Source organism: Belonocnema kinseyi, chromosome 5 (genome assembly GCF_010883055.1).
Source record: "Belonocnema kinseyi isolate 2016_QV_RU_SX_M_011 chromosome 5, B_treatae_v1, whole genome shotgun sequence".
Classification (NCBI taxonomy): domain Eukaryota; kingdom Metazoa; phylum Arthropoda; class Insecta; order Hymenoptera; family Cynipidae; genus Belonocnema; species Belonocnema kinseyi.
The window spans coordinates 97,147,870-97,164,998 of record NC_046661.1 but is presented as its reverse complement, the minus strand read 5'-3'; the positions used below and the strand labels follow the sequence as shown (position 1 = coordinate 97,164,998).

The 17,129-nt window shown below is 22.3% G+C and overlaps 2 protein-coding genes across 3 annotated transcripts in view; one reads left to right on the top strand and one right to left on the bottom strand.

The window, feature by feature from the left end:
* LOC117172464 overlaps positions 1 to 17,129 on the top strand; it is an 88,219-nt gene that overhangs the window by 1,451 nt on the left and 69,639 nt on the right. The gene's annotated exons all lie outside the window — the stretch shown is intronic.
* Positions 1 to 17,129, bottom strand: part of LOC117172466 (annexin B9) — a 39,751-nt gene that overhangs the window by 1,420 nt on the left and 21,202 nt on the right. The window contains exons 5-6 of one of the 2 annotated variants that reach the window (XM_033360426.1): positions 14,543 to 14,724; positions 6,523 to 7,447 (exon numbers count right to left, since the gene is read on the bottom strand). In XM_033360426.1, coding sequence (XP_033216317.1) covers positions 7,394 to 7,447; positions 14,543 to 14,724 — 236 coding nt within the window. In that variant the 3' untranslated portion in view covers positions 6,523 to 7,393. Of the gene's footprint in view, positions 1 to 6,522; positions 7,448 to 14,542; positions 14,725 to 17,129 lie in introns of those variants that run through there. The other variant, XM_033360427.1, reaches the window with a different exon arrangement.

Genomic DNA, 17,129 nt, shown 5'->3' with positions numbered 1-17,129 from the left:
AAGACAAATTTTTTCAAAAAAGTTTGAATGTTAAACAAAAAACTTCATTTTCAATAAAAGAAAAATTACTTTTGTACCATAAAAGAGTAATATTCAATCCAAACGGACGAATTTTTTACAAAACAATTGAATTGTCGACCAAAAAAGAATTAAAAATCAACCAAAAATCGTATAATTTTCCATAAAAAATAGTGATATGAATATTAATATGAAACATTTTAAATTCCTAAGATATTCTATAAAAAAATAAATTTTCAACCCAAAAATAATATTTTTTGAGAAACAAAATATAATTTTTAACGAAACAGTTCCATTAACAACCAAACATTAAAATTTTCAAGACAAAGAGACAAATTTGTTCAAAAACGGTTGAATTTTCAAGAAAAAACTTCATTTGTAACAAAAGAAAAAATACTTTTTTTACCGTAAAAGAGTAATTTTCAATCCACAAGGACAAATATTTAACAAAACATTTGAATTTTTGACCAAAAAAAGATTAAAAATCAACCAAAAACAGTGTAATTTTTAATAAAAAATAGTTATGTGAATCAACATAAATAAATTTTCAACCCAAAAAGACTATTTTTTAAGAAACAAAATATAATTTTTAACGAAACAGTTCCATTAACAATAAAATAGTTCAAATTTCAAGCAAAAGAGATTAATTTTTAACAAAATGGTTAAACTTTTAACAAAACAGTTTAACTTTCAAGTTAAAGAGACCAATTTTTTCGAAAACGGTTGAATTTTCAACACAAAACTTCATTTTAAACAAAAGAAAAAATAATTTTGTACCATAAAAAAATAATTTTCATTCCAAAAGGACTAATTTTTGAAAAACAATTGAATTTCCGAGCAAAAAAGATTAAAATGTAACCAAAAGCAGTCTAATTTTAAATAAAGAATAGTTTAATATATTCCTTTAAATAAAATTATTGTAAATATCATATTGAATTCAATATGAAGTATTTTAAATTCCTAAGATTTTCTACCAACAGAAATCAATTTTCAAGCAACAAAAAAAGAATTTTCAACAAAATACTTGAACTTTCAACCAAACAGTTAAATTTTCAAAGTTAAAAAGGCAAATTTGTTCGAAAACTGTTGGATTTTCAACAAAAAACTTTACTTTCGACCAAAAAAATGATTCTTTTTTACCATAAAAGATTAACTTTCAGTCAAAAAACGACGAATTTTTTAACAAAAAATTGAAATTTCGATCAAAAAAGATTAAAATTCAACCAAAAACAGTATTATTTTCAACTCGAAAAAATTAAAATAAAAAAAATTAATTTTCAATCAAGAAAGATAATTTTCCTACGAAAAGACGAAAATAGTTCAATCCTCAACCAAATAGATCAATTTTCGAACAAGGTTGATGAATGTTTAACCAAATAGTTAAATTTTCAACAAAAAATATATTTTTTGGACAAACAGTTGAATTCAACCAAAAAAAGATTTCTTTAAAATAAAATTATTTTTATCATCGAAAAGACGATTTTTCAAAAAAAAAAAAAATACATGGATTTTTGATCAAATATAGTTTATTTTTCGTCTTATAAAGTATAAATTTCCAATCAGAAATGAAACAGTGAACTTTTCAGATAAATATGCATACATTTTTACCAAATGAAAAACGAATTTTTAACAAAAAAGTTAAATTATTAAACAATGAGGTAATATTAAAAAAAAATAATTTTGAAAAAAGTAGTTCAACTTCTAAAAAAGTACTTGAATTTTCATCCAAAAATGATCAATCTTAAAATTATTCGATTTTGAAGTCAAAAACACGAATTATATGAAAAAAATTTGAATTTTCAACCCAAAAATATGATTCTTCAGCAAAAAAGAAATAGTTAAATTTTCAACCGGAGAAATGAAACTCCAATAGAAAAAAGAAATAGAAAAGATCGATTTCCAATTTAAAAAAAAACAATCTTCAACCAAGAATGAGATATTTAAATTTTTACTGTAAAAAAATAATTTTCAAAAAAAATGAAAATGCTTTTTTCTTGGTAAAAAATTAAAAATTTCTTTGCAATTTTATCTAAAAAAAAACAGAATATTTGAAGTGTAATGGTTGATACTTCCACAAAAAATGATTTAATTTTCAATTAAAAAGCATTTGAATTTTCAACCGTGAAAGATTTTTCAGTCAATAAAGACCACAAAATTTCATCTAATAGGTTTAATTTTAAATTAAAAAACGAATATCCTGCAAAGCAGTTGAAGTTTCAATAAAAAATATTAATTTTTAACAACAACAAAATTTAATCAAATAGTTGACCTTATATCGCAAAAGATCACTTTTCTACGAAAAAGACAAATTTTCAACTAAAAAAAATTAATTTAGAACCAAAAATAGAATTTTTAAGAAGAAACAAGAATTTTCGACAAAATAGTTCAATTTTAAATCAAATAGACTTATTTTTAACCAAGATGATTCAGTTTCTATAAAAATAGATCCAATTTACGGAAAATGTGGAATAGCTTAATGTTCAGTCAAAAATCAATTTTTAATAAAAAAAACTAATTTTAAACCAAAGAAATGAATTTTCAACCAAAAATGTTACTTTTAAAACCAAGAAGATTTACATTTTCAGTGAAAAAAAGGAATTTTCAACTCAAAAATATTAATTTTCTTCTAAAATAATTTAATTTTTAACCCCTAAATGCATTTTTAATTAAAACTATGCATATTCAAGCAAAAAATTAATTTCAAAGGAAACAGTCGAACTTCTATTGCAAAAGATGAATTTTTTTACCGAAATAGATTAATTTTCAACAAAATTCATGAATTTTCAACGAAAAAATATAGATTTACTTACAAGCCAAAATATCTTAGTTAAAAAAATCGAATTTTTAACGAAATAGTTAAATTTTCAACCAAAGAAATGAAAATTCAACCAAAAAATTCAACTGGAAAAGATCGAATCTTAATTAAAAATATCAATCTTCAACCAAAAATGGAATATTTACATTTTTAGTGTAAAAAAATAATTTTCCAACATAACAGTTAAATTTTAAACCAAAGGGATGATTTTTTAACTAAGAAGATGAATTTTCTAAAAATGGAATTCAACTTTCAACCATGTAGTGGAATTTTTGACCAAAAAAGATTACTTTTTACCCAAATAGTAGCATTTTTAACCAAATTAGATAAATCCCGAACCAAAAATATAATAGTAGGCTTTATGAACAAAAATAGTTCGATTTCCTTATTAATTTTCTTATTAGGTATTTTCACTCCAATCAACAGTTAACTTCACTTCGTAGATTGCGGAGAGGAAAACAAGGGACCAAATGCATTGGATTCAGTTAATTTTTGCCCTATTTTGCTAATATGTTCGTAAAAGCTCAATTTTTTATATAAGTGTACTTGAAAAATAGGTTTTATTTTTTAATTACTATTTAATGAAATAATAAAATGATAATAATTGTTATTAATTACAAAGATATTACAGAAATAAAGTTTTGTTCAAGTAAGGAACTTTAAAATTTTTCGAAATGATATTTTTGAATAAATTTTAAGCTAGACAAATTAAAAAATTTAAAATATATTTTTTTTAAATTAAAATTTGAATTATTTGATTTTAAATAGTTTAAGCACTCTTCAAAAACTTAAAAAATGTATTTCAAAACATTGAGAAATCTAGAAGTGGTTTTATATTGTACCAAATTTAAAATCATTGTTGAAAATTTTTCGAAACGTTTAAATATATTTTTAAATTAATTGAATTTTTCCTTCAACTTTTATAAAAGCCTGCAAATTAAAAAATCCTTAAAATTTGAATTTATAAATAACAATAGGAACACTTAGTATTTGTAGAAAAAATGAGAGTAATCTTAAGAGATATTTAGAAGTTTTAAAAATATCAAAATTAAGTTTAGAATTTGAAATGATTTCAAATCATTTACACAAAGTTTGTGACCCGAAAAAATTGGGCTATTCGTACCGAAATTATTGTAACAGAAAATTTAAAAAGATTTTGAGAGATTTCCAAAATGATCATCAAAGCAGAACCTGGAAGATTTTAAGGATTTTTTCTTAATTTACAGGATTTTCCAAAAGTTGTTGGAAAAATTCGGTTTTGAATCTTTTCAAAATTTAACAATTTCCAGGGTGGCCGTTTTAATCGACGAAATAAATTTCCGGTCATTTCTCGGTTTTTTCCTGGATCGCATACATTTTTCACGGTCAATGAAATTTAAAAAATGGAACACTAGAGCTAAAAAATTTCCCACCCGAGGTAATAAAAACTGAGCTGCAAATGAAATCACTCAAAGTGGAACTGTTAAATTTTGAACTTTAAAAATTGAAATTGAAATGTTTTTAATCAAAAAAATTTGTATTCAAATGCTCAATAATTTACGAATATAAAATTGAAGTTATTAACAATTTTCAGTATAAAAAAATATAAATCCACTGTGTCATTTTCAATGCTCTAAATTAAAAATTCAATGTATGAACTTTAAAATGTTCAAAATTATATAATTTTAAGGAATTTGAAGCTAGAAACATCAAATATTGAAAAATTGAAAAAATTTTAACTAAACACTTCTTAAATTAGAAATTTAATTATTTTCTTTTTAAATAGTTTAAACATCCTTGGAAAGCTGAAAAATTGTATTTCAAAATCTTGAAAAATCTAGAAGTTTTTTTAAATTAGTTTTAAGTTTTAAATTATTTTGGAAATTTTTGCAGAACTTTTAAATATCTGTCAAAATAATTGAATTTTTTTTACAATTTTCAGAAAATCCTGTAAATTTTAGAAAATTTCTTTACAATTTCGATGTATAAATAACAATTGAACATTTATTATTTGTAGGCGAAATTTGAGTAATTTCAAGAGATATGAATTGTGAAAGGCTTCAAAAGAATAAAAACATTTTCTTAAGATTCCTGGGAAAATTGAAAATAATTTTTCATTTTGAAAAATTATTTTAAGAGATTATTTAAAAAGTTTTTCAAAGATTTAAACAAAAATTTTACAAAAGATTCTAGAAGATTTTAACAAAACTTTCTAAAATTTGCAAGATAATTTTTTATCTTTTTAAAAATATCACTTAAAAATTAAGCATTTTTCAAATACAACAATTAAAATTGTAACGTTTAAAGTTTAAAGGCTCTTCGAAATTTTAAAGATTCCAGGTTTTCTATGTCAAACAACTCAGTTAAAGATTCTTTTCTATCAAATATTTGTTTTCAATTTACTTGTCTTAAATAAAAATTCAAATACTGCTAAATATTCAGTAATTAATCTTTTTTTAATTAAAAATTTCAAATTGAATGGGTTAAATTTGAATATTTTAGACTGAAACAATATTTTAAATTTAATAAAATCCTTTAATTATGAATAAATTATTATGAAGTTATTTTTGAGTTGAAAATAGTTTATAAACTTCTAGTCACACGTTCACATTTGTTTAATGACTAAGACTTTCAAATTAAAACCGTTAAAGTTTTAACGTTAATATCTGAAAATTGTTAAATTTTGAACTGGTATAAAATCGTTTTCGTTCACTGTTTATTACTTAAAGTACAGATAAATTAAAAGAAAATGTAATTATTTTTTGAATAAAAATTTTTTTTATCCAAAATTTTCAAAATCAAAGGCTTTTATTTTTTATTTGTTCAAGTCTTTAAGAAAGCATGTAAACATTCTTAAAATTAAAAATGTAAGCTTAAAAATAAAATTCTCGGTCAACAAAAAAACAAATTACTGTCATTTCCTGGTTTCCCGGTCCAGCGGCCACTCTGAATTTGACTTACAGATTAAACATTTTTTAAACAGAACGATTCAAATTGTAACGTTAAAAATTGAAAAGCTCTTTGAAATTCTACAGCTTCAAAGCTTTCTATGTAAAACAATTCAGATTCAAATTGTTTACTTTTACATATATTTATCCTCAATTTACTCGACTTAAATGAACAGTTAAATTTGTAATGGCTAAGAAAACTAATAAAAATATGTTAATAAATTTATTTCTTCATTTCAAAATAAAAAATAATATAAAGGAAGACCTAAAACTTTGAATTAAAAATATTTTATTAATGAATCATTAAAATTGTTATTTAAAAATAAAATTATCGGAATAAATTTTTCAGTTTTGAATACTTTCATTATTTAAAAAACTGTTGAAATCAAACTGGGGCTACTTTTTCTTCTGAAAATTCATAAAATTCCCGGTCAGGGAATAAATTTACTGTCATTTCCTGGTTTCAGAAAATTTCCGATTCACTAGTCCAGTGGCCACCCAGTTTTTGGTTTATATAAATCAATTTCGTATTGAGGTGGGAAAAATAAGAAAAAGGGAAAATTGCTTTAAAATAGGGGCAAAAATAATTATTTTCAAAAGGAAATATTGAAATATCGAGTTGAAAATTGGGTAAATTAAAAGAAAATCACTAAGGAACGTATGTAGGGTCCTAAATTGTAATTTGCGTAAAAATATTTAAAATCCTTTAAAAATACTCAATAAACAGAGAAGATAAATAATGCAATTTAAAAAAAAAACGAATTGCATCAGGAATTAGTTTATTTGTGTTAAAAATATAAATGATGCCACGTAAAAATTGCGCATTGTGTAGTTTCTTTTGCGAAACACTCGATTATCAATAAATAATACTATTGCGCTTTTGATGTAAAATAGATGTATAATTTGAAACACTATCAGCAATAGCAAAATTCGGATAAAAAAATAGTAATATATAATTATATATATGTACAAATGTGAGTATAAGGCAGTTTTAGGAACAACTCCAAATCTACTATAATTCAAGAATACTATAACATTCTTTAAGAGAAAAACACGATTTCGAAAATAAAGTACCTGATTCTCCCTTTATAGAGAGCAACAATATCAAATTTTATTATCTTCAAGAAAAAAAAACATTGTTAAAGTGGAAAAACTTTTCTCAAGAATTTAAATTCAAAATAAACTCTAAATATTTCGTAAATAATTGAATAATTTCAACATTAATCGTTAATAAATATTAAAGACTGGACACTCAATTTTGATAAATATCAAAGAACGAACATTAAATTTTGGTAAATATTAAAGAACGTTAAAAGACGAACATTAAAGTTTGGCCAATAATAGGAATTGAAACATCTAAGTTTCGTGCACTTAAATCTGAGAAAAGCAAGCCTAGATTTTTTTCTGAAAGAAAGTTAAATGCAGTTTTCTGTATTTTATTATTTAAAAAATACTATCGGTATGTTTTGGAACGTTGAGTTTTTGAGTTCTGGTCGCTAGCTCGTTATTTTCCGATACGTTTTCGTGTGTAAAAAGTCTAAATGCAGAATTGAGTTTCCGTCGATTTTTAGGCAGTGCACCAACGAAGCGAGCGACTTGGCGAAAAATTATTTCCGACTCTTGAGCGAAAAAATTATGTCGAAACGAGGGAGAGGAGGGCTCTCTTATAATCGCCGGATGTATCGCCCTGAAACAAATAAAAGGAATTTTCTCATTTTCTGCGAGATTCAGACTAATTTTAAAATATAAGGCATATCTTACAAATAAAATTAACCTTTTCATCTAGAAAATTTAATGTTAGAAAATTTAAAGGGCCATACCGGACAATTATAAAAGATCTCCCAAATAAAATATATGTGCGACTTTTTTCAACAAAAAAAAAGTTGAAGATTGTAACATTTTCAAACCAAAAAAGACGAATTTTTTCGTTATTTTAAAAAATGTTTTTTATTTTAAATAAAAAAAACGTACTTTTCAATCAAGAAAGATACATTTTCAACCAAGATAGATGACTTTTCTACCATAAGAGATGAATTATTTATCGAAAAGGATTAATTATAAAAAAACATAAATTAATTTTCGATGGAAAATTATAAATTTAACAAAATAATTGAATTTCAAACTAAATAGTTGAAATTTCAGCATGCGAAGATGCATTTTCAATCAAAAAGTCAAATTTTTAATCGAAAAAGATTAAAATTTAATTAAATATTTTAATTTTCAAGAGAAAAAGATACATTTTTTAGAAGAGTTTTCAACAAAAGAGTAAAGTTTTTAAGCTAATAAGTTAAATTTTTTAATAGTAAAAAAAAAAGTTTTTCACAAACCATATGAATTTTCTATAAAATATATGATTTTTCAACTAAATAATTGAATTTTGAACAAACAAGATTAGTTTTTTACCCAAAAAGATGCATTAAATATTTTAATTTTCAAGACAAAATGATACATTTTTTAGAAGAATTTTCAAAAAAAGAGTAAAGTTTTCAAGCTAATAAGTCAAATGTTTTAGAAAATAGTGAACTTTTAAATAGGAAAAAATGAATTTTTAACAAAAAAGAGAACTTTCAATCAACAAAGATTAATTTTTAACTAGATAGTTGAATCTCCAAACAAAAAGTTGAAATTTTATCGAAGAAGAATATTTTACTACCCCAAAAAAAACTTTTTCACAAATCATATGAATTTTCTATAAAATATATGATTTTTCAACTGAATATTTGAATTTTGAACAAACAAGATTAGTTTTTTACCCAAAAAGACAACTTTTCAACCAAATACATGAATTTTCTACCAAATGGTTGAATTTTTAGTTTTAAAAATATACATGATAAAGTTTCAACCAAAAATGGAATACTTAAATTTTCAGATAAAAACTCAAGATTAAAAAAAAAAACTTCCAACAAATAAAGATCGATTTTTAACAAAATTGTTAAATTTTTAACAAGAAACATGAATTTTCGACCATAAAGATTAATATTCTGCCAAAAAATACGAATTTCGAACAAAATTATTTAATTTTAAAGCCAAGAAGACGAATTATCTTCAAAACAGTTAAATTTTCTACCTAAAACTATGATTTTTCACCAAAAAGTTTAATTTTCAAGGAAATAAATGAATTTTCGACAAATTTGTTGAATTTTCAACCAAACAGTTTAATTTTTTACTAAATTGTTAAATTTGCGGGCAAAAGAATAAACTGTTAACAAAACCATAGAATTTTTAACATAAAGTCAATTTAAAAGTAAATAGTTGAATTTTAAACTATAATTAGGAATCCTTAATAAAAAAACAAGATCATTTTCATTTAAGAAATATAAATTTTAAACAAGATAGTTGAATCCTGAACCAAAAAGTTCAAATTTTATCAAAGAAGAATAATTTTTTTACACAAAAAGGCGACTTTTTAACAAAATACATGGATTTTCTACCAATTATTTGAATTTCTAATTGAAAAAAAATATACAGGATAAAGTTTCAACCGAAAATGGAATAGTTAAATTTTCAGATAAAAACAATGGTAAAAAAAAATAACTTCCATCAAATAAAGATCGAATTTTCAACAAAATTGTTAAATTTCTAACCATAAACATGAATTTTCGACCAAGAAGATTAATATTCTGCCAAAAAATATGAAATTTGAACAAAATTATTTAATCTTAAAGCCAAGAAGACGAATTATTTTCAAAAAAGTTAAATGAATTTTCGACCAAGCAGATTAATGTTCCAACCAAAAAGACGAGTTAAAAAAGATCCGTGAATTTTCAACTAAATTATTTTTTTATAAAAGTTAAACTTTTGAAGAAAAAATGAGTTTTTAACAATATAGTTACATTAAAAAAACAACAATTAAATTCTCAACCAATTAATATAATCTTTAACCAAAAAGGATCAATTTTCAAACAAGATGGATGATTTTTTTGCTATATAAGATGACTTTTAAATCCAAGAGGATGAATTATCAACAAAATATATTTGAATTTTCGACCAAAAAGGATAAATTCAAAAAAATAGTTAAATTTTACAAAAAAAATTAAATTTTTAACAAAACAGTTGAATTTCAAACCAAATATTTCAAATTCCAGCATGCAAAGATGAATTTTGAATCAAATAGTCAAATTTTTTATTCGAAAAAGATTAAAATTCAATCAAATATTTTAACTTTCAAGACACGAATATACATTTTTCAGAAGAGAGTTGAATTTTCATCAAAAAGGTTAATTTTAAAACAAGAAAGATGATTTTTCCAGCACGAAAGATGAATTTTCAATAAAAGAAGTAAAGTTTTTAAGCTAATAAGTCAAATCTTTTAGAAAAAACTGAACTTTTAAATAGGAAAAAATGAATTTTTAACAAAAAAGATTACTTTCAATCAACAAAGATTAATTTTTAATAAAATAGTTGAATCCTCAAACAAAAAGTTGAACTTCTATCAAAGAAGAATATTTTTCTACCCAAAATTTCAAAAACTATATAAATTTTCTTTAAAATATATGAATTTTCAACTGAATAGTTAAATTTTCAACAAACAAGATTAATTTTTTACCCAAAAAGACGACTATTCAACCAGACACATGAATTTTCTACCAATTAGTTGAATTTTTAGTTTTAAAAATATACAGGATAAAGTTTCAACTAAAAATGGAATAGTTAAATTTTCAGATAAAAAGTAAAATTAAGAAAAAATGACTTCCAACAACTAAAGATCGAATTTTCCACAAAATTGTTAAATTTCTAAGCACAGAGATGAATTTTCGACCAAGATGATTAATATTTTGTCAAAAAATACGAATTTTGAAAAAAAACATGAATTTTCAACAAAATTATTTAATTTTAAAGCCAAAAAAATGAATTATTCAAAAAAAAGTTTAATTTTCAACCAAACTGTTGAATTTTCAACCTAAAAATATGAATTTCCTACCAATCAGATTAATTTTCTAACAAAAAAGACGAGTTTTGAACAAAATCCGTGAATTTTCAACAAAATTATTTAATTTTAAAACCAAAAAGGCTAATTATCAACAAAAAAAGTTGAATTTTTAGCACAGAAATATTGAATCCTGAACCAAAAAGTCGAAATTTTATCAAAGAAGAATATTTTTTTAATCCAAAAAGACGACTTTTTAACCAAATACATGCATTTTATATCAATTATTTCAATGTTTAATTGAAAAAAAATATACAGAATAAAGTTTTAAAAAATGTAATCTTTAAATTTTCAGGTAAAAAATGAGATTAAAAAAATAACTTTAAACAAAAAAAAAACAACTAATTTTCTACAAATTTCTTAAATATCTAACCACAAATATAAATTTTTGACTAAAAAAAAACTAAACTGTTGAATTTTTAAGTAAAAAATATTAATTTCCGAGGAAAGATTACAATTTTACCAAAAAAGACGAATTTTGAACAAAATTATTTAATATTAAAACCAAAAAGACGAATTATCTACAAAAAATTTTAATTTCAAACTCTAAAATATAATTTTTCAAAGAAAATGTTTAATTTTCTGTTAAAATGTTAAATTTTTAAACAAAAAATATGATGTTTCGAACAAGTAGATTAATTTTTTAACAAAAAGACGAATTTTTAATAAAATACTTGAATTTTCAAAATAATTATTTTATTTTAAAGACAAAAGCTAAATATATACGAAAACAGTGGAAATTTCAGCCCAGAAATATGATTTATCAACCAAATAATTAGTTAGATTCCAACGAAATAGATTAATTTTCTGAAAAATTGTTGAATTTTTCAGCCAAAAATATGAATTTTCTACAAACCAGTCAAATTTTTAACGTAAAAGTTTATTTTTAAAAAATAATTAAATTTTCAACTACAATTATGAATCCTTCATTAAAAAATTTTTTTTACGAAGTAGGTCAACTTTAAGTCAAATAATCAACTTTTTAACTAAAAAAAGGTGAATTTTCAATGAAGTGTGTAACAGTTGATATTTACATAAAGCAAATGCATTTTTAACCAAAAAGGATACATTTTCAATCAAGAATATTAAATTTCTACCAAGACAGATGAATTTTGAACAACAAAAAAATATGAATTTTCAACAAAATTATTTAATTTTAAAGCCAAGAAGACGAATTATCTTCAAAAAAGTTATATTTTCAACCTAAAAATATAATTTTTTAACCAAAAAGTTTAATTTTCCATCAAACTGTAGCATTTATAACCTAAAAATACAAATTTTCGACCAAGCAGATCAATGTTCTAACAAAGAAAACGAGTTTTAAAAAAATTCGTGAATTTTCAACAAAATTATTTAGTTTTAAAACGGAAAAGGCTAATTTAAAATTTTAAAAGGTAATTTTCATTTATATTTTAAAAGGCTAATATTAAATTTCTACCAAGAAAGACGAATTTTCAACCACAAAGTTAGAATTTCAACTAAAAACGATAAATTTTTAACCAAATAGTTACATTTTTAACTAAAAAAAAGATCAATTTTCAACAAAAAATGGAATGGTTTAGAAAACGTTCGATTTTTAAATCGGAAAAATGATTTTTTTAACAAAAAAGATCATTTTTAATCCAGAAAAATAATTTCTTAACAAGATAGTTGAATTCTCAACGAAAAATTTGACAATATACATAATAAAGTTTCAACCAAAAATGGAATGGCTAAATTTTAAGATAAAAACTGTGATAAAATAAATACCTTCAAAAAAAAAAAAAACGTATTTTCAATAAAATTGTTAAATTTTTAAACAAAAAGATGAATTTTCGACGAAGAGGATTAATGCTCAATAAAAAAAAGACGAATTACCGACTTATCCAAAATACAGGATAAGGGTTTGACGAAACATGGATTAGTCAAATTTTCTGATGCAAAAAAAAAACAATGTTAACAAGAAATGATTTTTCGACAAAGTTGTTAAATTTTCAAGAAAAGTATTTCATTTTAAAGTCAAAAAGGCGAATAATAAAAAGAAATGAATTTTCAACCTAAAAATATGATTTTTCAACTCAAAAAGTTTAATTTTCTATCAAATTGTTGAATTTGCAAGAAAAAAATATGAATTATTAATGAAATAGTAGAATTTTTAACATAAAAGTTTATTCAAAACTTTTAATAAAAATATGTTTTTTTTTAGCAATTCTCAACAAAATAATTAAATTTTCAAGTAATTAACAGAATTTTTTAACAAAAAGGATAAATTTTAAACGGAGGATATTCAATTTCTACTGAGACACATAAATTTTCAACAAAATATATGAATTTTCAATCGAAAAGTGGAAATTTCAACTCAAAGAGATAATCTTTTTTACCAAAAATGGAATAGTTCAAGTGTTAGTTTAAAAAATTTGTTTTCAATGACACATGAAATGAATTTTCATTCAAATAGTTAAATTTTCAACCACATATGAACCTTCAACTAAAAAAAATTATATTTTCACATATTAGTTGAAATTTTAATTTGAAAAATTACTTTTTGACAACATAGTTGCATTTTCAATACAATATTAAAATTTTCAACCAATTAACGGCATTTTTAAACAAAAGGATGAATTATAAATCAAGGATATTAAATTTCTACCGAGCCATACAAATTTTCAACAAAAATACATGAATTTTCACTTAAAAACATTTTTTTTCAACGAAAAATGACACGAATTTTCATTAAAATAGTTAAATTTTTAACCAAAGAGATGAAGCTTCAACTAAAAAAATGAATTTTTAAAAAAGTAGTTGAACTTTTCATAAAAAGATCACTTTTTAACAATATAGTTGCATCTTGAACAAAATAATTAAATTTTCAAATAATTGATAGATTTTTTAACAAAAATAGATACATTTTCAACCAAGAACATTAAAATTTCTACCAAGAAAGGCGAGTTTTCAACAAAGTACATAAATTTTTAACCAAAAACTTTAAATTTCAACTTAAAAGGGTACATTTTTAACCAAAAAAGGAATAGTTTAATTGTCAGTTGAAAAAATTCATTAAAAAAAAACTGTAACGAATTTTTATGAAAATACTTAAATTTTCAACCAAAGAGATGAACCTTCAACTAATAAAATGATATTTTAACAAATTAGTTAAACTTTTGATAAAAATATGTTGTTTTTTTTAACAATATAGTTGTATTTTTAACAAAATAATTAAATTTTCAACCAATTAACAAAATTTTTAAACAAAAAGGATAACTTGTAAATTAAGGATATTAAATTTCTACCGAAACACAAAAATTTCAATCAGAAAGTTGAAATTTCAACTAAAAAAGATAAATCTCTATCTAAAAATGTAATAGTTTAATTGCCATTTAAAAAATTTGTTTTCAACAAAACATGACACGATTTTTTAACAACGTAGTTAAACTTTTGATAAAAAAATATAACTTTTTAACAATATAGTTGCATTTTAAATAAAGTAATGAAATAAGTAATTATAATAAGTAGCCTTTTCAATAAAAAAATTAAATTTTACCCAAAAATATAGATTTTCCCAGTGAATTTTAGTTGTAAATGTTATCCAAGCTTATGAAAATTACCGCTAGGCCAATTTTTATTATTTAAATGTTTGTAATTTTTAAAGTCAGGCATATATTGGATCTCATTGGGTTGCACTTCGACACTATCCGGAGTATCCAAGAAAAAAACATCAATAAAAATAAAACAGATTTAGAAATAGAATCTCTACAAACAGAAAATCCTTTTTACTCGTCAAAGAAAATGTAATTTTGAAATAAAAGCAAGCCAATTTTCTGTACCAATTTTGAAAATTCCCGGAGAGGAAGTGGATAAGAAAATAAAATAACTTACGGCAATGAAACTCTCGAGTGACTTTCCGTAGCGTTGTTCAAACGCTTTTTTGATGTCCCCAAGATCAATTTCGCTACGCGAAACGACAATTCGGATTAGAGTGCGATCCTTCGTTCCAATGCCATGCATACTTGCGTAAAGTCTCTCCGCGAAGAAACCGATTTTCGACTTGACGCATTTCACTGAAAATAAAAGAGGGTTTTGCAGATTCGATTTTTGAAATAAAAACTGAAAATTATAATTAAATGATGAAATTAATGACAGAATTGTACTCAAATCCGTGGAAAATATTCTTTGATAATTCCAGGTTTTTTCCTGGTATAATTATTATTTTTTAAATAATTATCAATTAATAATTACTAGATATTCTTAAATATATTAGAACCATTGATTAATTAAATCATTAAATAATACTAAAAACATAATTAATCACTTTCCTGAATTTGTTCTTAAAGTTCATGACTTTGAATAATAATTCAAAGAAATTATATGATATCTTATCATACACTTAAAATTCAGTGCATATTTAGGTAAAATTAATGTGGGTAGTACAAATTTGAATTGGAAAAAAAAACATACATTTTTAACGAAAAGAATTAATTTTCTGCCGCAAAATACGATTTCTCAACAAGATACATGAATGATTAACTGAATTGTTGTATTTTTCAACTAAATAGTGGTATTTTCAAATAAAAAATGTAAATTTGTTTAATTTAAAATAAACATTTTTAAAATTTTTAGTTAAAAAAATTAATTTTACACAAAAACACATCTTTTAATAAAGTGATTAAATTTTATCTAAAATTATGAATCTTCTTCTGGAATAGATGAATTTTCGACCCAAAATTGAATTGTTTAATTTGAAGTTTAAACAATATTTTTTTCTAAAAAAAAAAACAAATTTAAAACTAAAATGACTATTTTTCAATTAAAATTAATTTTCTACCCAAAAAGATGATTTTTCAAAAGATGCATAAAATTTGAAATAAAAAAGTTCAATTATCAATCAAAGATTGAATAGTTTAATTTCCAGTTAAAACAAAAGTAATTTTCAACTAAACCAATACATTTTCTACTAAAACGATTAATCTTTAACTGGAATAGTAGAATTTTTAACAAAAAAATCTTGATCTTAATCAGGGAGATTTGTTTCTACCAAAAGAGATGAATTTTTAACAAAATATATAAATTGTCAACGAAATAGTTGAATTTTCAACTGAGAAAGATCAATTTTCAACCAAATAGTTGAATTTTGAACTAATAAAATATCAGTTTTCAACCAAAAATGAAAAAAATTTATTTTCCGCGAGAAAAATTGTATCCAAAGTGATGAATTTTCAAGAAAAATTATGAATGTTCAACTGGAATAGATGAATTTTAAACTAAAATGATAAATTTTCGAACAAAACCGATCAATTTTCAACTAAAAAGTTTAATTTTTAACTAAAAAAATATCAGTTTTCATCCAAAAATGAAATTGTTTAATTTAAAACTTAAAAAATTAATTTTTCACAAAAATTTTTTTTAAACCAAAATGGCTCATTTTTAACTAAAATCATAAACAATATAATAAAATAAAAGACACATTTTCAAAGAAGAAGATTATTTTTATACGAAAAAATACGATTTTTCTACAAAATACATTAATTTTTAAATAAAAAGATCAATTTTCAATCGAAAATGGAGTAGTTGAATATTTAGTTAAAAAAAAAAAAATAATTTTCTACTAAAATGATGAATCTTTAATTGGAATAGTAAAATTTTCAACAAAAATCTTGATTTCAATCAGGAAGATTAGTTTCTATCAAAAAATACGAATTCTTAACAAAATACATAAATTGTCAACCAAATAGTTGAATTTTTAACTAAAAAAGATCAATTTTTAACCAAAAAATGAGTTATAAACTAAAAAAGATCAGTTTTCAACCAAAAATAAACAAATTTAAATTTTTAGTAAAAAAATAATTTTCCGGGATAAAAATTGTATCTAATGTGATGAATTTTCAAGAATAATTATGAATCTTCAACTGGAATAGATGAATTTTAAACCAAAAATATGAATTTCCAAACAAGGAGATTAATTTTATACCAAAAATTACGATTTTTCTACTAAATACATTAATTTTTAAATAAAAAAAGATCAATTTTCAATCAAAAATTAAATAATTGAATATTCAGTTTAAAAAAAATGCAACTAAACCGATACATTTTCTACTAAAATGATGAAAATCCTTAACTGGGATAGTAAAATTTTCAACCAAAAATCTCGATTTCATTCAGGAAAATTAGTTTCTACCAAAAAAGACGAAATCTCAACAAAATAAATAAATTTTTATAGTTGAATTTTAAACTAAAAAAATATCAGCTTTCAACCAAAAATGGAAAAATTTAATTTTCGTTCTAAAAATTTATTTTGCGAGAAAAAGATTGTATCCAGAGTGATGAATTTTCCAGAAAAATTATGAATTTTCACCTGGAATAGATGAATTTTAAGCCAAAATGAAGAATTTTCAACTAAGAAGATGAATCTTCACCTTAAATAGTTGAATTTTCAACTAAAATGCTACATTTTTAACTGGAATAGTTG